The sequence below is a fragment of the Mixophyes fleayi genome, chromosome 12, assembly GCF_038048845.1.
Source record: "Mixophyes fleayi isolate aMixFle1 chromosome 12, aMixFle1.hap1, whole genome shotgun sequence".
In the NCBI taxonomy this organism is placed as follows: Eukaryota; Metazoa; Chordata; class Amphibia; order Anura; family Limnodynastidae; genus Mixophyes; species Mixophyes fleayi.
In genome coordinates this window covers 81,804,749-81,827,260 of record NC_134413.1, presented here as the reverse complement: position 1 = coordinate 81,827,260, position 22,512 = coordinate 81,804,749, and the positions used below count along the sequence as shown (strand labels likewise).

The following is a 22,512-nucleotide window of genomic DNA, read 5'->3' as shown; positions in this document are numbered from 1 at the left end:
TAACTAGCACATGAAGCTGGATCTTTCCCTTCTTTTGGCAATACGGTAATCTGAGCAGCTAGCGTTTGAGGGGAAAAGTGTTTCTGGGCAGAAATAGAGTTAAAGGCCTGCAGCAAGAGAGGGGCTAGCTGTGCTTTGAAAGTTTTGTAGTAAAGAATGGTGAAACCATCCGGCCCCGGGCTTTTCCCTGATGGTGTCGTCTTGATCGCCTCTTCCAGTTCCTCGATCTTAAAGGGTTCTTCTAATAATTGTACGGCATCCTCATCTAATGTGGGAAAATCTATGCGCTTAAGGTATTCTGCTATGCGAGCCTGTTTGGTCGGGTGGTTGGCTGTGTTCAGCGTGTCGAACAAATTGTAAAGCTTAGTGTAATAGGTCTGGAACGCCCCAGCAATATCAGTGGTGTGAACTAGTGTGGACCCTGCGTCTGTCTTAATCTGAGGAATATATAGTTGGGCTCTCTGTTTGCGCAGAGCACGAGCCAGAAGCTTCCCTGGTTTATCTCCCCACTGATAAAACTGGTTCTGACATCTACGTAGGTCATGTTTAATTTTATCTGACATTAATTGGTTCAGAGTCTTCCTGGTTTCTGTCAATTCTGTCATAACAGAGGGATCTAAGAAGGATTTGTGTCGCATTTCTAGTGTCTTGATTTTTTCTAGGAGTGAGTCCCTATATGCTATTCTTTCTCGCTTTCTGATCGCACCCATTTGGATAAGTTTACCTCGTATAACGCATTTATGAGCTTCCCATAGAGAAATCTTCGAAATGTCAGGGGTGTCATTAGTCTGGACATAGTCCGCAATGGCCTCTTCTATCACTGTCTTGTTATGCGCTTCCTGGATTAAGAGCTCGTTTAACCTCCAGGTGAAAGGTCTACTACCTGTTCTGGAAATAGAGAGCGTCAGATACACCGGCGCATGGTCAGACCATGTAATCTGGCCTATAGCTACTTCTGATATCATGGGCAAATGGTTGTGGGTAAGAAAGAAATAGTCCAGTCTCGAATATGTATTATGTGGGTGCGAGAAGAAAGTATAGTCACGGTCTGTGGGATGTTTAAGACGCCATGTGTCGACCAGCTGGTGTTCGTGCAAAGTACGTCTCACCCTTCGATACAGCTTACCGGCCAATCTAGCAGATCCTGAAGATGAGTCCGTCGGTGGATGCAGAACCCAGTTGAAATCTCCGCCTGTTATGGTGATGCCCTTCTTTATCGATTCCACTTTATCCAGAAGCTTTTCTAGAAATAGAGGTTGATTAGAATTCGGACCATAGATGTTAACAAACGTATACATTTGGGAGGAGATTGTACATGTCACTGCCAGACCTCTGCCTTCTTGTAATATATGTGGGTCTATATTCTGAACAGGTAGACGACTAGACATGAGAATTGCCACTCCCAAGGACTTGTTTCCTGCATTGTCACTTGTGAAGACATACGGGAACTGGCGACTGTGCAGCCTTGGAGCAAAACCTTGTTTAAAATGAGTTTCCTGTATGAAGGCTACATCAATTTTTTTAGCTATGAGGTCGCGCAATAAACGGGACCGTTTTTCGGGGATATTCAAACCCTTGACATTAAGGGTAACACATTTGAGTCTACCCACCATTACCAAGCAGTTCTAAGTGATTACATGTGTACCACCACAAAGGGGAAAGAGGTATGAACCCGTAAGTAGATTGTAGTTGGGGAAAGTTAGAAAAGGTAGGGATAAGGGGGAAGGGAAGAGGGTCAGGAAGCCATAAGTGCTTAAACTGAAGTATCAGTATCAACAAAGAACTAAGAATCTTTGGCACGTTTATAAGACCGTTCCGGCAGTCCATGTAGGACCGTGGTCCAGACATGACCCGGAATATAACACTCGGTCTTAGGGCCCTGAGGAGAACAGCAAACAGCGACAATCAAACAAACATAAATAAATGTTCCGCACCTCACCCCCAGCTGAGCCCTGGGTGATCTCAACCCAGGCCCCCGCCCAGCAGAGAGGCGCAGAACCTACATTACACATATGCACTAACAAATCTAATTTTGTGAAACATTAAGCATGAACACATAGCTTATCGAAAATACTTGAACAATATAACAGTAGAAAACTTTAGAGAACTTTAGAAAAATGATGATGGGCTAAACAGATCAATAATGGTCATCAGCAGTTTAGAATAGCACATTAGGGATGAAGAATATTAAATAGACAAAAATAAAATAAGAATATTGAGGATATTCTCGCCCAAGGAAAACAATCTACAATAGAAGGCCTTCAGCAGGGTCTTAGGAGAGGTCTTCCTCCGAGGAGTGGATATTCGCACTCAGTTGTGCATAATCAAGTGTTCCCTTGCGCCTGCTGATTCAAACGCTTTTGCGGTGACCGTTTAGATCTACTTGAAAGGTGGAATCTATCGTCGTGTTGAGCCTCCATTACCGGGTATAGACGTTGATGGGATTCCTGCCTGTCACGGGCACTAGGAGTCTTTACCCAGGGATCACCAGATGGTAGGCTTACCAGAGCAATGTAGATGGTAATAGGGTACTCTGGTAGCTGGGTGATCACGGAACATGAAATGATGGCCGATGAGATGCTCAGGAAAGTCTATGACTAGCAACACTGGTAATAATGAGGTAATGATACACAAGGAACTGTATGGACAAGGACACGTGAAGGTAGTCAGTGGTCTGCGATAGCAAGTTGTACCACTGCTATAGTGAGGAGGAATGTCCAACAGAAACAAGGAGGTGATGAGAGTCAGCGGTCTGCGGGTAGCAAGTTGTACCGCTGTCTGAGTGAAGGAATGGAATCCAAGTGGAGGTATCCAGGTAGTCAGTGGTCTGCGGTAGCAAATTGTACCACTGCTATGTGAGAGGATAATGGAACAGGTGATACCGGAAACAGGGATCAGTGGTCTGACATCAGCAAGTTGTACCACTGAATATATATGTGAGGAGGTGCACGGGGGAAGACTGCAACACAGGATATACACAGGCACCTTATACACGATCCACAGTAATATGCACAATATAGATATATATATATATGTAAATGACTGATCAGGTCTGCAATCTAGAAAGTCTCTTGAAGTAGTCCAGCACAATGATAACACAGTCAATGATGGCAATAGACTCAGCGGATAGCAGACTCCAGAGAGAACCAAACACAGTCCAGCAAGATATGCAATACACAGCACAGTCAATGAGAAGTATGCATACCGTGGTTCAGCAGTAGCAGTCAGATGGGATTGCAGCGGTACCTGAGCGGCTGGAGGCCGACTGGATAGGAAGTCCCTGGATAGGTGAAGCAGCGGTCTAGCAGGTGCAGCGCACAGGTGAGTAGACCGACAGGGACACGAATCCACAGGAGTCAGCAACACGTGGAACTGGACTCATAGGAAACCCAGGAGAATGGAGATGATCCAGCAGAGGGTAGTAGAAGAGATACAAATCCAATGCTGACAGGGGGGTAGAGACCAGTGGAACACGTGAAGGCGTGGAGAGTGGATCAGCAGGAGATGGACGATAGCGCTGACCACAGCGGCAGGACGCAGCGGCACACGGAGGTAACCAGTAGCAACCACAGGAACCAACAGCGATGGGAAACAGGAGTGCAGCGCAGGGCAGGAGCTGTAGATCACGAAGTGTGGCAGATGGTAATGAAAAGCGGCAGTCTCGAGGAAGTCACAGCAAAGATGAGATGAGAGTGTAGTGCACGGAGGCAGCGGATAGTAATCAGCTGGCAGTCACGATGTTGAACACAGGCGAGTTGCAAGCAGGAGACTGTAGTGCACAGAGGCAGCGGATAGTAGTCAGCTGGCAGTCACGATGTTGAACACAGGCGAGTTGCAAGCAGGAGACTGTAGTGCACGGAGGCAGCGGATAGAAATCAGCAAACAGACTTGATGAGAAGCAGGTGAGTGAGGTAAAAGCTGGAGTGCACGGAGGCAGCGGATAGCGATGAGCAAACAGTCACATAGATATAAAATAACGTTGAAGTGGTGTAGAAGACTGTAGTGCACGGAGGCAGCGGATAGGAATCAGCAAACAGTCATGATGATACAGTTGATGGTAGAAGTGGTATGGAACCACAGTAGTAGAAGTGGTTTGGAAACCACAGGAATCAGCAGCGCTGAATAAACGAGTAATACAGGAACACCTTCAGAGACTCATGAGGAATGAGACTCCAAGATCAGGCAACGTGGTAGTGACCACAGGTGCTTAATATAGGGAGGTTGCCTGATCTGCCAATTAAGTTAAAGGGGTATACACTGAAGTATAGAAAAGGGCTGCGCATGCGCAGACCCTCAGGATGGTGGACGGCCACGGTTCCTAAATGTCCGGGAAGAGGCACTCACGGTCCGGTGAGTGACAGTACCCCCCCTTTTAAAGGTGGGCACAGAACGCCTGGAACCGGGCTTGTCCGGATTTTTGGAGTAAAACCTCTTCAAAAGGGCAGGAGCATTAAGATCTTCAGCTTTGATCCAAGAGCGCTCCTCAGGACCAAAGCCCTTCCAATGAACGAGGAAGTGGAGGACTCCTCGCGAAATTTTTGCATCTAGTACCTCGGTAATCTCAAAATCCTCCTCCTGATGGACTTGAACTGGCTGCGGAGCTGAGGGAGGAGTTGAAAAACGGTTGATAATAAGAGGTTTGAGCAAAGATACATGGAAGGCATTAGAAATCCGAAGACTCTTAGGAAGAAGGAGTTTCACACATACTGGATTGATAACTTGAATGATCCTATATGGACCAATAAAACGAGGGGCGAATTTCATGGATGGAACCTTCAAACGAATATTTTTTGTGGATAACCAGACACGATCTCCAATTTTTAGTGGTGGAATAGCCCGCCTCTTCTTATCAGCGAAAGATTTATATTTGACAGATGTCTTCTTTAAACAGGTTCTGACCTGAGACCAGATATTTTTAAAGGTCTGACAAACCGTTTCCACCGCAGGAACTTGGGTGGGCGGGAGGGCAGGAAATTCCGGAAAAGACGGATGGTGACCGTGAACTACCAGCACTTGACTTTTTGAAGATGACTCCTGAGATCCATCTTCAACGTCCGATGACGTCATGAACGCCCGATGAGGAGGAAGGCGTTCAGACTGAACTTTATCACACAGATCCGTAGATGAAGGATCTTGTGGAGGAGGACCTGGTGGAATAGACGAATGCTGTCTTTTGAATGAAACCACTTGGGAGAGACAACGATGATGACATTCAGTTCCCCAAGATGTAACTCGAGGAGTGCGCCAGTCAATCTGGGGAGAGTGACACTGAAGCCATAGAAGGCCTAGGACAATCGGACTTGTCGTAACAGGAAGAATTAAAAACGATATCTCTTCATGATGCAGGGCACCAATCTGAAGGGTTACTGGAGACGTACTCTGGGTGATGAGACCGTTGGTGAGACGTGATCCATCGATAGCCGTCACAGTAATGGGAGTTTTTAAGATAATCACTGGTAGAGACCATTGATTTACTAATGATTTGGAAATAAAATTTCCTGCTGCTCCGGAATCAATCAATGCCTGTGACTCAAAGGTTTTGGTAGCAAAGGAAATAGTCACATCAAAAGCGCAGACTTTAGATTTCATAGACGATGGAGAGGACTGCAGGAACCCTAACCTTATCTCCCCAGTATTGGTTAGAGCCCGGCATCTCCTGGGACAAGAATTGAGCATATGCGTAGAATCGGCACAATAGATACAAAGTCTATTCTTTATTCTTCGGTCCCTCTCCTCTAAAGTTAATTTGGAGCGACCTATCTCCATGGGTATCACCGGAGATGAAGCTGGGAGAAATTGAGGATTTGAGAGAGGAGGTGTTTTAACCGAAGTTGTTTTCTCAGGTTCTCTTTCACGAAACCTCAGGTCTACACGATGGCAAAGAGAGATCAAATCTTCTAAAGAGGAGGGTAGTTCTTGTGAAGTCAGTGCGTTTTTAATTTTATCGGAAAGCCCCTGCCAGAAGGCGGCAATTAATGCTTCAGTGTTCCACTGAAGTTCAGAGGCTAAGATCCTAAATTGAATGACGTACTGAGCCACAGTGCGAGATCCTTGGCGAAGACGGAGAATGCTGGATGCAGCGGAAATAACACGACCTGGTTCATCGAATACACTTCGGAACGTGGAAATAAATTCGGCACTATCCTGTAACAATGGATCGTTTCTTTCCCACAGAGGAGAAGCCCATGCGAGAGCTTGTCCAGAAAACAATGAAATAAGATAGGCCACTCTGGAACGATGGGTAGAAAAATTTTGAGGTTGGAGCTCAAAATGAACTGAGCATTGAGTAAGAAAACCCCTACAAGTTTTGGGGTCTCCATCGTACTTTGACGGAGTAGGCAGGTGAAGCGTGGAAGCTGTAGACACCTGGGATGGCAATGGGGAAACGGAGGAAAGCACAGGAGCTTCAGTAGTAGCTGTCACAGTCTGTCCAGATGTTCCTTGGGAGGTTAATGACTGATAACACTGAAGTAGCAGCTGTTGGCGGGCATCCTGTTGCTCCACACGGCTAACCAGATATTGCAGCATCTCTTTGGCGGTAGGTTCCACATCTGGGTCTGTCATGGCCTGATCTTACTGTCACGGGCACTAGGAGTCTTTACCCAGGGATCACCAGATGGTAGGCTTACCAGAGCAATGTAGATGGTAATAGGGTACTCTGGTAGCTGGGTGATCACGGAACATGAAATGATGGCCGATGAGATGCTCAGGAAAGTCTATGACTAGCAACACTGGTAATAATGAGGTAATGATACACAAGGAACTGTATGGACAAGGACACGTGAAGGTAGTCAGTGGTCTGCGATAGCAAGTTGTACCACTGCTATAGTGAGGAGGAATGTCCAACAGAAACAAGGAGGTGATGAGAGTCAGCGGTCTGCGGGTAGCAAGTTGTACCGCTGTCTGAGTGAAGGAATGGAATCCAAGTGGAGGTATCCAGGTAGTCAGTGGTCTGCGGTAGCAAGTTGTACCACTGCTATGTGAGAGGATAATGGAACAGGTGATACCGGAAACAGGGATCAGTGGTCTGACATCAGCAAGTTGTACCACTGAATATATATGTGAGGAGGTGCACGGGGGAAGACTGCAACACAGGATATACACAGGCACCTTATACACGATCCACAGTAATATGCACAATATAGATATATATATATATGTAAATGACTGATCAGGTCTGCAATCTAGAAAGTCTCTTGAAGTAGTCCAGCACAATGATAACACAGTCAATGATGGCAATAGACTCAGCGGATAGCAGACTCCAGAGAGAACCAAACACAGTCCAGCAAGATATGCAATACACAGCACAGTCAATGAGAAGTATGCATACCGTGGTTCAGCAGTAGCAGTCAGATGGGATTGCAGCGGTACCTGAGCGGCTGGAGGCCGACTGGATAGGAAGTCCCTGGATAGGTGAAGCAGCGGTCTAGCAGGTGCAGCGCACAGGTGAGTAGACCGACAGGGACACAAATCCACAGGAGTCAGCAACACGTGGAACTGGACTCATAGGAAACCCAGGAGAATGGAGATGATCCAGCAGAGGGTAGTAGAAGAGATACAAATCCAATGCTGACAGGGGGGTAGAGACCAGTGGAACACGTGAAGGCGTGGAGAGTGGATCAGCAGGAGATGGACGATAGCGCTGACCACAGCGGCAGGACTCAGCGGCACACGGAGGTAACCAGTAGCAACCACAGGAACCAACAGCGATGGGAAACAGGAGTGCAGCGCAGGGCAGGAGCTGTAGATCACGAAGTGTGGCAGATGGTAATGAAAAGCGGCAGTCTCGAGGAAGTCACAGCAAAGATGAGATGAGAGTGTAGTGCACGGAGGCAGCGGATAGTAATCAGCTGGCAGTCACGATGTTGAACACAGGCGAGTTGCAAGCAGGAGACTGTAGTGCACAGAGGCAGCGGATAGTAGTCAGCTGGCAGTCACGATGTTGAACACAGGCGAGTTGCAAGCAGGAGACTGTAGTGCACGGAGGCAGCGGATAGAAATCAGCAAACAGACTTGATGAGAAGCAGGTGAGTGAGGTAAAAGCTGGAGTGCACGGAGGCAGCGGATAGCGATGAGCAAACAGTCACATAGATATAAAATAACGTTGAAGTGGTGTAGAAGACTGTAGTGCACGGAGGCAGCGGATAGGAATCAGCAAACAGTCATGATGATACAGTTGATGGTAGAAGTGGTATGGAACCACAGTAGTAGAAGTGGTTTGGAAACCACAGGAATCAGCAGCGCTGAATAAACGAGTAATACAGGAACACCTTCAGAGACTCATGAGGAATGAGACTCCAAGATCAGGCAACGTGGTAGTGACCACAGGTGCTTAATATAGGGAGGTTGCCTGATCTGCCAATTAAGTTAAAGGGGTATACACTGAAGTATAGAAAAGGGCTGCGCATGCGCAGACCCTCAGGATGGTGGACGGCCACGGTTCCTAAATGTCCGGGAAGAGGCACTCACGGTCCGGTGAGTGACACTGCCATTCAGCTAGAGCAATTAGTGGAATGCTCAAAGTGGAGCAGAAGTCCGGCAAGTCCGGCGGAATCCTGAGGACTGCTGACTTTCCCTCATGTGTAACTTGCAGTTGGAGCGGAAAGCCCCATCTGTACTTAATTGATTTTTTCCGGAGCTCCTCCGTGAGGGGTTTAAGCTGCCTCCGAAATTGTAGAGTTTGCCAGGAGAGGTCTTGGAATATGTGGATTTCCTGACCGTTGAACTCCAATCCTTGGAGACCCCTTAGCTTGCGTACAATCTCATCCTTCTGCGTGTAGTAATGGAGTCGGCATATAACATCTCTAGGCCTTTCCGTTGGGGCCCCCCTTGGGCGTAGTGCCCTATGCGCTCTGTCAAATACAATTGTATTGTCTGATGGTAATTCCAGAACCTCATTGAACACCTTTGTCAAAGCGTCTATCAGGCCCTGTGGGGGGACATCCTCCGGCAAACCCCGTATTCGTAAGTTGTTCCGACGACCCCGATTATCTAAATCATCTATCTTTTGCTGGAATCCTTGCAGAGCCTTAGCTTGTTCCGCCACCGTCTTTTCTAGAGCTGTAACACGTTCATCTCCCTTTTCCTTGTGTTCTTCAAGGGCCACCAGGCGATGGCCAAGGTGGGCGATGTCTGCTTGCAGTGTGGCCACTTCTTGGTGGACAATCTCTTGCAATTTTGCTTCCAGCGCTTCAAAATCTTTTTTGGAGGGTAGCTCTTGCTTAGTCGGGAGGGACTTAAGCATTTGTAGGACCTGAGACAGATCCTGTTGTTCTGCTACCCCAGTCCCCTTCTGACGGTGTGTGTCATCCTGGCGTGTGTCAGGCGATGTTGAGCCAGAAGCAGCAGAAGGAGATGTCATCTCTGGTTCTTCCACGGCCACAGGAATTTGTAGATATGAGCGAAGATCGGAACGTTGAGGGGTCTCCTGGGGTTTTTTATGGTTTTTCTTGGCCGAGCTTTTTCGGTCTTTGCCCATCAAGGCGATCCTAAGCGTGTTCAGCGACTTGTTCAAAGTATAATAATCATTGCAGGTAGTACATACTGTTGTGGTAAGATTGCCGCTATCTGCGTCTCCTCATGATTGGTCTAGGCAGCCATCCCGCAGAACGCGGCCCGCAGTCTGTTTAAAGGAATATTACAGTATGTCCAGTGCGCCCCTGTCTGGCCAGAGAGCTAACTTCCATATAACAGACCTGAAGAATTTATGTACTTGTAGATTTGGATGGGTAATGTAGTAACGGAAAACTGCCACTAGATGTCAGTGTTGCTACATCAGAGTAAATGTTTCCACTGAGAGAGGCCTGTTTGCAGGTGAAACTATTCTTTCTGTGGATCTGTATTTCAAAGCTGCTATCTGTGGAGGACTCACCTCCCTCAGCCAGACAATATATATAATTAGTTAACTTGTACCTTGAGGCCAAAGTGACAGCTTCTGGAATCAAATTCTGGTCTGTGTTGTGGCAGGTGCTGAGGCGCTAGCAGGCAGATGGCTTGGTTTGCCCCGTTGGATCAGGAGAGCCGACAGACCCTGGCATTCCCAGCAGCGCCACCGCGACCACCCACAGCCTCACCTCCGTGTTTCAGGGCAGCGCTGGAGGATCCCTCCTTCTGCTTGCAAATATCGGTAGCTGCGCCTGCAGAGCTGTCCCGCCGAGAAGGACTCCGCCTGGACCCCCGACTAACCGGAGCTGCTGGACACCTGCCGGAGAGGTAAGCCTTGGCTAGATTGGTGGCGGTGATCAGTCTTCAGAAGACACGAGGAGGGTTAGGCCGCACTCCCGGGTATCAAATGTAGGGCAGAGCCTCGGGTGTTTGATGGCTCAGATTGTCGCTTGGATGCACCGTGGAACAATTCCGCCCACGTGTGGATTGTGAGCGCACCCCAGTATTGGATATTGAGGGGTTTTGTATAGTTTGGAGCAGGAGCTCACTCCTAACGCGTCCGACTCGAATGGCCGCCAAGCCACGCCCCCTCAGCTGAAGTTTTGAATCACTGTAAATCCCTCTGCGACATCCCACTACTGCCACCAAAATTATAAAGAAATTAAATGTCCAGATATCGATAAAGCATTCTTCAATGAATGCAATAGAGCCAGCCATCAATATAGATAGCAGAGAAATAAGAGACAGATATACAATGTGTTCATGTGCCATATAAGAAACAAACAATTCACTGACCAAAGTTAACACAGTCAAAGGAAGAGTTTGCAATGCTAAAAACATATGTCAGCACAAGAGCAGATACCAAAACTGTCACAAATATTTTAACCCTTAACTTTCTCAACAGACATACTTATTTTTTCAATTTACATTAATGTAATCAAACTTGTTTCATATCCAATAGCTTTTTCCTTGTATGAGTTCTCTGATGTTCAACAACAGTTGATTTATGTGTAAAACGTTTCCCACACTCAGAACATGTAAATGGTTTCTCACCTGTGTGAGTTCTCTGATGAACAAATGATGATTTACGTGTAAAACATATCCCGCACTCAGAACATATAAAGTTTCTCACATGTGTGAATTCTCTGATGTTCAACAAGAGATGATTTCTGTGCAAACCATTTCCCACATTCAGAACACAGATATGGTTTCACACTTGTGTGAGTTCTCTGTTTATGAAGAGATGACTTAACCATAAAGCATTTCCCAGCCTCAGGACACAGAAATATCTTGTCATCTGCATGAGCTGTACTATATGCAACAATATCTATGTTATCAGGAGAATATTCTTCATGACTAGCAGGATCCGATGATTTATCTGCTCTGTGGAGTACTGGATGTATATTTAGGGTACTGCGGTGTTCTCCTGGAGAATCATGTGTAATTTTATCTTCTATTTCAAAATCTGTAGATAAAATGAATCTTCCCTCTGAGATATTCCTGTGTTTGCATCCATCTGCTAGAAATAAAATAAATGTACGGAAATAGACATTTTATTTTACACTGATTAACATATTATAATGCGCAACATTTTCAAACTATGAGTAAGTTGAAATATCCAGCGGTTTACTTTCAATTTACAAACTACAAACACTTCATTATAATTAGAAAACTGCATTACCAAGCACACTGCATAATCCCAGCCACAGTGACACGTACAATGCATCCAGCTTGGATAATTCCAGCCAAAATGCGGACATTGGCGTCTAACAGTTCCTAAGCACACACATTGCCCAGCCAGCATCCTAGAACAGGAAGAGTCATTAGCCAGGAAGCCTCATTAGTCAGTGACAATGTTCAACTTGACACTGCGCGCACACACACACACTGGAGCCTCAAAATTTGAGTAGACGTGGGTTAAATTACCAGCAAGTCTGAGAGCGCCCCCTCCAACAAGCCGATCTCTCACATACTGGCTGCTGCCAAATCTCTAATAGCTAAACATTGGAAAGACACTAACCCTCCCTCCATGCAGGCTTTACGGAATTACATCTGGTATGTCGCAAGCATGGAGAGTATTACATGCTACCTTCACGATAAATCATACAACTTTGACAAGGTTTGGGTCCCGTGGTTTCTACATGAAAGCCGTAGCTGTTTACCCTCTTTGGCTCTCCTGCCCTCTAATGGTACATAGATTCTGGGCCGTCTCCTGCTCCCCTCCCCTCTATGCCCTCTCTGGCCAGTAAAATCAGTTTATTTTACTAACAAAGCTGCAAGAGAGGGCGAAACACAAAACAGCGCAGTATCCCCCAACTGTGTTAAGTGAAAGAGATTATACGGTAAGTACAAAAATCCCGTTTTCACTTGCATCAACAGTTGGGGGACACTGCTCACCATAGTGACGTCCCAAAGCTGCCCCCATGGGTGGGAATGCTCAGAACGAGCAGCTCGTAAAACTTTACGGCCAAAACCTGCGTCTTTCGAAGCAAAGACATGAAATCTGTAGAATCTGGTAAATGTATGGACGGAAGACCAGGTAACCAGCCTATACAACTGCTCAACCGTGCCACCTAGGAGGCGCTGACCGACCTGGTAGAATGAGCCGTATGACCTTCTGGAACTGGAGATCCTTCGGAAACATAAGCTTGACAGATAGTATCTTTAATCCATCTAGCTGTAGTTTTGCTTCATGGCCGGCCAGACGTTTTTGAGCATCATACAATACCAAGAGACTCTCTGTTTCACGTACAGATGATGTACGATCCACACAAAGGCGTAAAGCTCAGACCACGTCCAACAGACTATCCGATCTCTGGCTGTTGGAGGATAAATTCTTATATAATGGCGGAATAATAATTTCTTGGTTAATATGTAATTTAGACACCACTTTAGGCAGAAATTAAGGAAAAGTATGTAATATCGTCCTGTAATAATCATGACAGACAAGAAAAGGCGACAGGACAAGAAAGAGCCGCCAATTCAGACACCCACCTGGCTCAAGCAATAGCTAGCAAGAAGGAAACCTTCCAGGTAAGAAGCTTCAGAGAAACTAACTCTAGAGATTGAAATGGTGAACTTTGCAGCGCCAAGAGAACCAAATTTAGGTCCCATGGAGACACTGGATGAATAAACTGAGGTTGCACGTGTAAAACTCCCTGAAGAAACATTTGAACGTCAGGTATCAGAGCCAAACGCTTCTGAAAATACACTGCGAGCCGAGACCTGTTCTTTAAGGGATGCCAGACGAAAACCTTTAACCAAACCATCTTACAAGAAGGCCAACAACCTACTCAAACGAATGGAGGAGGTGGAAATCTGTTTTGTTTTGTACCACTCTACATAAGACTTCCAAATATGATAATAGTTACTGGAAGAAGAGGGCTTTCTGGCCTGGAGCATAGCCCAAACTACTTGATCCGAAGACCTTTACGTTGGAGTATTAAAGTTTCAATTTCAATGCTGTCAAAGTCAAGCAAGATAGATCTTGATGAAAGAACGGTCCCTGACTGAAAGTCCTCCGTGGCGGCTGCCTCTCAGGAAGGATTTTCTCAGACAATTTCGAGAACATCCACGTACCAAGATATTCTTGGCCAATCTGGAGCCAGAAGAATCACCTGAACCTTTTCTGATTTAACCTTTTCAGGACCCGAGGTAACATCGGAATTGGCAGAAAGATGTACCCCAACTTGAACCTCCAAGGAACTGTCATGGCTTCTATCAGACAAGCCTGAGGATTCTGTGTCCTTGCGCAATACTTGTCCACCTTGTGGTTCAACCTAGAAGCCATTAGGTCTATCTCCGGCTGACCCCACTTGTGTACCAACTGTATGAACACTTCCCGGTGGAGAGACCACTACCCTGGATGGATAGCATGATGATTCAAATAGTCCGCCTCCCAGTTGTGTACTCCCGGAATGAAAATTGCAGAAATATCCGGAACCCGTAATTCCGCCCATTTCAAAATCTTGGGACACCTCCATCATATCTCGGGAACTCCTGGTTCCTCCCTGATGGTTGATATAAGCCACTGCTGTGGCATCGTCCAATCGAATTTGAATGGGTCTGATTTGAAGCCGGGACTGAGCATGGACTAAAGCCCGGAAGACTGCCCTTAGTTCGAGAACATTGATAGGCAACGTCGTCTCTTCCTTTGTCCAGGTCCCTTGTAACCGAAGATCCAGAGTGACTGCCCCCCAGCCCGAGAGACTGGCAACTGTAGTCACCACTGTCCATTCCCAAATTGAGAATGGCAGTTCCTGATTGAGATGTGACGACCTCAGCCACCATAAAAGGGTCATGCGTGTCGCAGGAGATAACCCGAAGACCTGAGCTGTCAGGTTGTCATTGGATTCTTCCAATGAACCAGAATTGTCTGTTGAAGAGGCAGAGAATTAAACTAAGCCCACTGCACAGCCTCGAAGCAAGATTCCATGCGGCCCATCAGTTTCACACGATGAAGGACTGATACCTGTCTGATAGCAAATAAGTGGTTCTCCTGATGCTGTATAGTCTGAATTTTTTCCGAAATTTAAAACATCTGCTGAAACCTGGTGCCAAACAAAAGACCTAGGAACAGCATGTGCTGACTGGGTATTAAACTGGACTTTTTGTAATTGAGAACCCAACCGTTGGCCTGCAAGGTATCTGCCGTTAGACGCAGATGTGACTGAAGACTGAGTTTGCTTTTATTAGGAGAACGTCTAGGTAGGGTATGATTTTTACCCCTTGTGGACGCAAATTTGCCCCCATAATTGCCATCACCTTGGTAAACACCTGTGGAGCTGTTGCCAGTCCGAAAGGAAAAGCCCTTAACTGAAAATGGTTATCTTAGAAAATTGTGGTGTCCTGTCCAAATGGGTATGTTATCCAAGGATGCCAAGAACTCATCCTTTTCCATTAAGTTTATCACCGAACGAATGGACTCCATTCGAAAACTGGGAACTTTTCAGTGCATGCTGAGATCTTTTAGATTCAGAATAGGCTGGAAAGATAAGTCCTGTTTGTGAACCAGAAACAGGTGAGCGTAGTAGCCCCAACCATTTTCTTCTTGTGGGACTGGAACAATCACTTCTGATACCAGTAAGGACTGATTGGCTCTTTGAAGAGCCTCTCTTTTGATCTGTTCTCTGGGAAGGGAAGTGGTTAGGAAATGGGAGGTGGCCCTTCCAGATCCAGATTGTAACCCCTGGATATCACCCCCCTTACCCAGGAATCTGTGGTAGAAGAGACCCACTGATGCCGAAAACCCAGGAGAAAAGCTCCCACCACTGTGATTTCCAGTGGGGGAACTAATGAGTCATGCAGATGGTTTTTCGGCAGGTTTGGGGGCGGTACGGCGACCCGTCCAAGCCAGCCTAACTCTTTGGCTCACCCCTAGCGAAGCTGGAAACTGACCTTGTGATGGAGTACCTCTGGGTTTTCCAGCAGACCGAAAGGAATGAAACCGGTTACCTTTGGGCTTAAAAGCAGCTATGGGCAGAAAAGGACTCTTACCCCCAGTAGCCTGAGCAACTAATTTTTCCAAAGCCTGACCAAACAAACCAAACCATCATAAGGCAAGGCTTCCAAAGTTCTTTTGGACTCAACATCTGCTTCCCAAGATCTGAGGCACAGAGTACGTCTGGCTGCAATAGCCAAAGAGGAAGTATGCGATAACCCCTGACCTGCGTCTATGACGCCATCTCCTAAGAATATAGCAGCCTCCTTAATATGGTCTGCCAAGGGGAACAAATCAGTTCTAGGTGAGCCTGCCTGAATGACTTAGCTCAGTGCAAGAGTCCATTTTTCCACTGCTTCACCCCAAATTTCAAGTAACTGGGTAGAAGGAGGGAAGAACACTTTCCTTTTCTTATTCTCTTGAACATGGATACCTGTGTGGGCTCTTGTTCCTCATCTGAGATATCGAGAAGCTGCCTTACTGCTAATATCAGGTCCTCAATTCCCTGTCTGTTAGAGGCGTCCTCCTCTACAACGGACAAATCCTCGCAATCTGAGTCATCTTGAACATCACCATCCTCCGGAGAGGATGGGTCCAATGTCAGAATCCCCTATATAATGAGGAAGCGAATGACCCAGGCGTTTACTCCGTCTGCCCACAGCAGAGGATTGCAAGATCTGCTCGAAGGAAAAATATACTCTAACCAAATCCTGGACTGATCTTTCCAAGTTTTGCATCCAGGGAGGCTCCCGAGAAACCCCTGCAGTGGTGGGTAGTAACTTAGATGTCTCTCCCGAGTGAAGGACATCAGATGATTGTGTATAATGGGCGGAAGAGGTAAAGGTATCAGCACCTACCGCCCCCAAACATGGATTGTCTCTCAATTTCAGAAATGGTTCCACCATATCAGCAGCAACCCCAGACGTTTGCTGATGCAGGTCCTCAGTTTCAGTTATTACATAGGCCATCAGAGTCTGACAGTCCACCAGGCATTTTCGTTTGCCACTGGAACAAGTTAAATACGTCACCGTGACAGTTTTGGACTTGGAACCTGTCCCTCTTTTTTACATAATGTAAGAAATAAAGATGCTGATGCTGGGTGACCCTTATCCCGGGGACCGGCAATCGTTAATGGGGGCGGCACTAAAGCGCTCTACCTAACTGCCCACCGCGGCATTCAGTTAGTGAACGCCGCTGTAAACACCTATTTAAACAAAATAAATAAAATAAAGGCTAAACTAAAAACGTGCCATGCACCATAGGCACTATTAATAAAAATCTGATTCTACTGGCCAGAGGGGGCATAGCGGGGAGGGGAGCAGGATAGAGACTTTAAGTGCTTTACTCCACACAGTGCCCTCTATATCCCATAGTGAGCAGTGTCCCCCAACTGTTGGTGCAAGTGAAATACAGCTGAGGATCAAATATTCATGGTAATGTCACGTGGTAGGACAGAGAGTTGGTTATGGATACTGTCACAGGAGGTAGTGTACAGGAGGCTCATGGGTAATTTCATAGAGACAGACCGACGTCCCGTGAGATACACCAGACAGTGTGAGAACGAGACTGGTCAGATCTCTGGGCTGGTAGCACACAGTGATATGATGTGAGGAGGAGACTGGTCAGATCTCTGGGCTGGTAGCACACAATGATATGATGTGAGGAGGAGACTGGTCAGATCTCTGGGCTGGTAGCACACAGTGATATGATGTGAGGAGGAGACTGGTCAGATCTCTGGGCTGGTAGCACACAGTGATATGATGTGAGGAGGAGACTGGTCAGATCTCTGGGCTGGTAGCACACAATGATATGATGTGAGGAGGAGACTGGTCAGATCTCTGGGCTGGTAGCACACAGTGATGATATGATGTGAGGAGGAGACTGGTCAGATCTCTGGGCTGGTAGCACACAGTGATATGATGAGAGGAGGAGACTGGTCAGATCTCTGGGCTGAGAGCACACAATGATATGATGTAAGGAGGAGACAGGTCAGATCTCTGGGCCGAGAGCACACAATGATATGATGTGAGAAGACTGGTCAGATCTCTGGGCTGGTAGCACACAGTGATATGATGTGAGGAGGAGACTGGTCAGATCTCTGGGCTGGTAGCACACAATGATATGATGTGAGGAGGAGACTGGTCAGATCTCTGGGCTGGTAGCACACAATGATATGATGTGAGGAGGAGGCTGGTCAGATCTCTGGGCTGGTAGCACACAATGATAAGATATGAGGAGGAGACTGGTCAGATCTCTGGGCTGGTAGCACACAGTGATATGATGTGAGGAGGAGACTGGTCAGATCTCTGGGCTGGTAGCACACAATGATATGATGTGAGGAGGAGACTGGTCAGATCTTTGGGCTGGTAGCACACAGTGATATGATGTGAGGAGGAGACTGGTCAGATCTCTGGGCTGGTAGCACACAGTGATATGATGTGAGCAGGAGACTGGTCAGATCTTTGGGCTGGTAGCACGCAGTGATATGATGTGAGGAGCAGACTGGTCAGATCTCTGGGCTGGTAGCACACAATGATATGATGTGAGGAGGAGAACAGGAGTCTAATAGGGGCTGATGGCTCCTGACTCTCCTACTGGACAGGTACATTTTCCTCATTACATTATACTGACAGAGGAGGGTGTAGAATAAATGATTGTTTTAGTGACTGAATAAGTAGAATATGTGACTCTTCTGTAATAAGTGTTTATTACTCACCTGTGCTGATATCTGTAGGGATTTCCTCCTCCTTACACTGCTGATCACCCCTCACATACGTCTCTTCCTCTCCCTCTATAATTTCTACTTTAATATCAGTCAGGACGTCATCCTAAATAGTCCACAAAACAATACAAATATATTTTATAATATCTGATTTAAGAATTTGTGGTGAGACAGGAGAATATCAGTGTATAAGATTCACACAATTTGTTTTTTTACAGATCATAAATTGGAATATTCACTTTGGTATTTGGTGAGACCCTAAAATGTCATCTACCTGATACTCCTGTAGGATACAGGGATTTTCTTCTTTACAATCCTGTGAATAAAGAGGATGGAGATATTTCTGTTACTGGATCCATCTGTAGGAAACACACAGTGACTGATTACATTGTTTATATGTAATTATCAGATGAGTGTATCTAAGTGGCCCTCAGATCTACTCTCTCCTCTATAATAATTTAAAGTCTCCTCTTACCCAGTGATGTGAGGATCCGGTGATTCTCCATCCTCATGTCCTCGTACAGACCCTTGTGTCCTCCTAAATACTTCCACTCCTGCATAGAGAAATACACAGTGACATCCTGACACCTTATAGGAACCTGACAACACAATGACACAGTCATCATCCAGACACGTCCCCTGGTGTTACTGTATAATGTCCCATTCCCAGAAGTCACCTCTCCAGTCACCAGCTGAATGATCTTGTTGGTCAGTTCCAGGATCTTCTGGTCACTGTTTCCCTCATGTATCAGTGAGTGAGGTTCAGGCACCGTGATGGGGCTCTGGGTCCTGCTCAATCCTCCTGACACACAGGGGCGGCTCCTGGGTGTCACATACTCACCAGATCTCTTTATCACTGCTGTGTAATCCTGTGTATGGAGAGAGACATTAATAAAAAGGTAAATGGAACTACACGTATTTGGATTTTTTAGGGGTTTATTGTGCAAAATACTGTATACAATAATGGTCTATTTTACAAATACAACCCCTATAACATATGTAATGGTTTCCCGTTGTGAAGGAGCGATGCGGCTCCTATAGCTCCCCCCCCTCCCCCATGATGATCTCAATCTCCTAATTGTACAACTTACACCTAAAAATACAACAACAGCTGCAGATCCCAAAGTCTCATGAATATATTAGTGATAGAAAACCAACATACTGCTGGGATATACTGTACAATGTACTTCATTCATAAACTGTATGAATGAGCTACACAGCATCTAACCAATCAGCTCCTTTACCCACACTGACCAATCCCAGTGAAGTCACTCTGAATAGTTACAATGATTGGCTCTCAGCCTGTCATTTACCAGGTGGCTCCTCCAAGGAGCAATCCTTTTCATCTTTTTCAATGGTGCTTATTTTCCAGTGTGTTTTTCCAGGTGCACTACAAGTCCCAGTGGGCACTGCATGCCAGGGAATGCTGGTGCTTGTAGTTCTACAAGTGCCAGCAAGCTCTGGCAGCCATTGGTATGCTAACACTTGTACATCAACAAGCACCAGCATAAACATTTTACATTGTAGGTGTAAAAGATCCTGCGGCTAGGCCTCTAGTGCGCACACTATCTTTTTATTCTATTCTCAGATACACTTGTTATACACTCGCACTGCTATACACTTTTCCTTAAATAACGTTGCCTTGTTCAGTCCATTCACCAAACTAAATAACACTAAAGCCTTACAGAATTACTTATCCAATAGCTACTGTATCTCGGCGTTACTTGACGATATATATCCGTTATAAATAACCAATAATCACAATCTATATATTCAAATTAAAGTCTTTTACTGTTAACATAGAAAGCCTTTCATTCAGTTCATACGTATATTATAATATGGCTCAAACCAATAGCGTAATATCAATATACAATAATCCCTAGGTTCACCACCATTTATTCCCTATGCTATTTTCCTTACACATGTATCTTTAATAAGATTATCTATAATATTGATTTATCTATTTCAGAGAATGTACAGTCATGGCCGAAAGTTTTGAGAATGACACAAATATTATTTTTCACAAAATCTGCTGCCTCAGTTTTTATGATGGCAATTTGCATATACTCCAGAATGTCATGAAGACTGATCAGATGGAATTTAATTTCAAAGTCTCCCTCTGCCATGACAATGAACTTTATCCCCAAAATAACATTTCCACTGCATTTCAGCCCTGCCACAAAAGGACCAGCTGACATCAGGTCAGTGATTCTCTCGTTAACACAGGTTGGAGTGTTGATGAGGACAAGGCTGAAGATCACTCTGTCATGCTGATTGAGCTACAATAACAGACTGGAAGCTTTAAAAGGAGAGTGGTACTTGAAAGTATTGTTCTTCCTCTGTTAACCATGGCTACCTGCAAGGAAGCATGCAGTCATCATTGCTTAGATTAAAAAGGGCTTCACAGGCAAGGATATTGCTGCTAGTAAGATTGCACCTAAATCAAGCATTTATCGGTTCATCAAGAATTTCAAGGAGTTGGGAACAATAGTTGTTAAGAAGGCTTCAGGGCGCCTAAGAATGTCCAGCAAGCGCCTGGAACATCTCCTAAAGTTGATTCAGTTGCGGGATCGGGGCACCACCAGTGCAGAGCTTGCTCAGGAATGGCAGCAGGCAGGTGTGAGTGAATCTGCACGCACAGTGGGGCGAAGACTTTTGCAGAATGGCCTGGTGTCAAGAAGGTCAGCACAGAAGCCACTTTTCTCCAGGAAAAACATTAGGGACAGACGGATATTCTGCAAAAGGTACAGGGATTGGACTGCTGAGGACTGGTGTAAAGTCATTTTCTCTGATGATTCCCCTTTCAGATTGTTTGGAGCATTTGGAAAAACGCTTGTCCACAGAAGGAAAGGTGAGCGCTACCATCAGTCCTGTGTCATGCCAACAGTAAAGCATCCTGAGACCATTCATGTGTGGGGTTGTTTCTCAGCCAAGGGAGTGGGCTCACTCACAATTTTGCCTAAGAACACAGCCATGAATAAAGAATGGTACCAAAACATCCTCCAAGATCAACTTCTCCCAACAATCCAAGAACAGTTTGGTGATGAACAATGCTCTTTCCAGCATGATGGAGCACCTTGCCATAAGGCAAAAGTGATAACTAAGTGGCTCGGGGATCAACACATTGCAATTTTGGGTCCATGGCCAGGAAACTCCCCAGTCTTTAATTCCATTGAGAACTTGTGGTCAATCCTCAAGAGGCGGATGGACAAACAAAAACCCGCAAATTCTGGCAAACTCCAAGCATTGATTAGACAAGAATGGGCGGCCATCAGTCAGTATGTGGCCCAGAAGGTGACTGACAGCTGCCAGGGCGAATAGCAGAGGTCTTCATAAAAAAGGGTCAACACTGCAAATATTGACTCTTTGCATAAACTTAATGTAATGGTCAATAACAGCCATTGACACTTATGAAATGCTTGTAATTTTACCTCAGTATACCATAGCAACATCTGGCAAAAAGGTCTAAACACACTGAAGCAGCAAACTTTGTGAAAACAAATACTTGTGTCATTTTTAAAGATTTTGGCAATGACTGTAGTTTATTATTTTGTACATAAGTTATATACTGGCTGTTTTTCATGGAGCACACAAATACTTGATAACTTAATTTTAACACTGAAATTTAAAGTTGATATAGGACATGTCCTACCCCAACTATAAATCTATATCCAAATTTTAAATGTACCTCCCCCTGTAATGCAACATGGTCTTGCCTAGGCGTAAAGTTACTCCTATTATTTACTTTTAGTTCCTTAATGAATCGGGACCATAGTATAAACACAGGTAAGATACAAATACAATAATGAATAGATTTCTCTAAATAAACATGACAGGATTTTCATTTTAGATTGCTACTAATAGAAAGCTATTTCTGTCATGAAAAAAATTATATAAGATTCACCTGGATACACAAACAAATGTAGACATTATTGTACATTTTACCAGCATATATGTATACATTTCTGAAACTGGTAATGAGGGGGTTGGGGTTTAGGGTTTAGAGAAACTCTGGCTGCAAACACTTTATAGGGAATTTATTTGAAACATGGCCCTAACCCTAAACAAACCCTAACCAGGGACGAGTCTCCAGCACTAGACAAGCTATGTGTTAGTGGTACTTGGTGAGGGGGTGGTTGGGTAGGAGGTGATAGTAGGGGGGATGTGGGGTAATGGGGATAGAAGGAGGGGGATGAGGGTTAGTCCACAGCACTAGACAAGCTATGTGTTAGTGACACTTGGTGAGGGGTGGTTGGGTAGGAGGTGATAGTAGCGGGATGTGAGGTAATGGGGGTAGAAGGAGGGGATGGGGGCTAATCTCCAGCACTAGACAAGCTATGTGTTAGTGACACTTGGTGAGAGGTGGTTGGGTAGGAGGTGATAGTAGGGGGATGAGGGGTAATGGGGGTAGAAGGAGGGGGATGGGGGCTAGTCTCCAGCACTAGACAAGCTATGTGTTAGTGGT

General features: G+C 45.6%; 1 protein-coding gene across 2 annotated transcripts in view; it reads right to left on the bottom strand.

Moving 5' to 3' along the window:
- Nucleotides 1-22,512, bottom strand: part of LOC142108588 (uncharacterized) — a 160,666-nt gene that overhangs the window by 94,286 nt on the left and 43,868 nt on the right. Inside the window, exon 2 of one of the 2 annotated variants that reach the window (XM_075192367.1) lies at nucleotides 18,523-18,916. The exons of the other annotated variant lie outside the window; for it this stretch is intronic. Within the exon in view, the coding sequence (XP_075048468.1) occupies nucleotides 18,523-18,673 (151 nt within the window). The 5' untranslated portion in view covers nucleotides 18,674-18,916. The remainder of the gene's footprint in view (nucleotides 1-18,522; nucleotides 18,917-22,512) is intronic. 2 annotated transcript variants of the gene reach the window in all.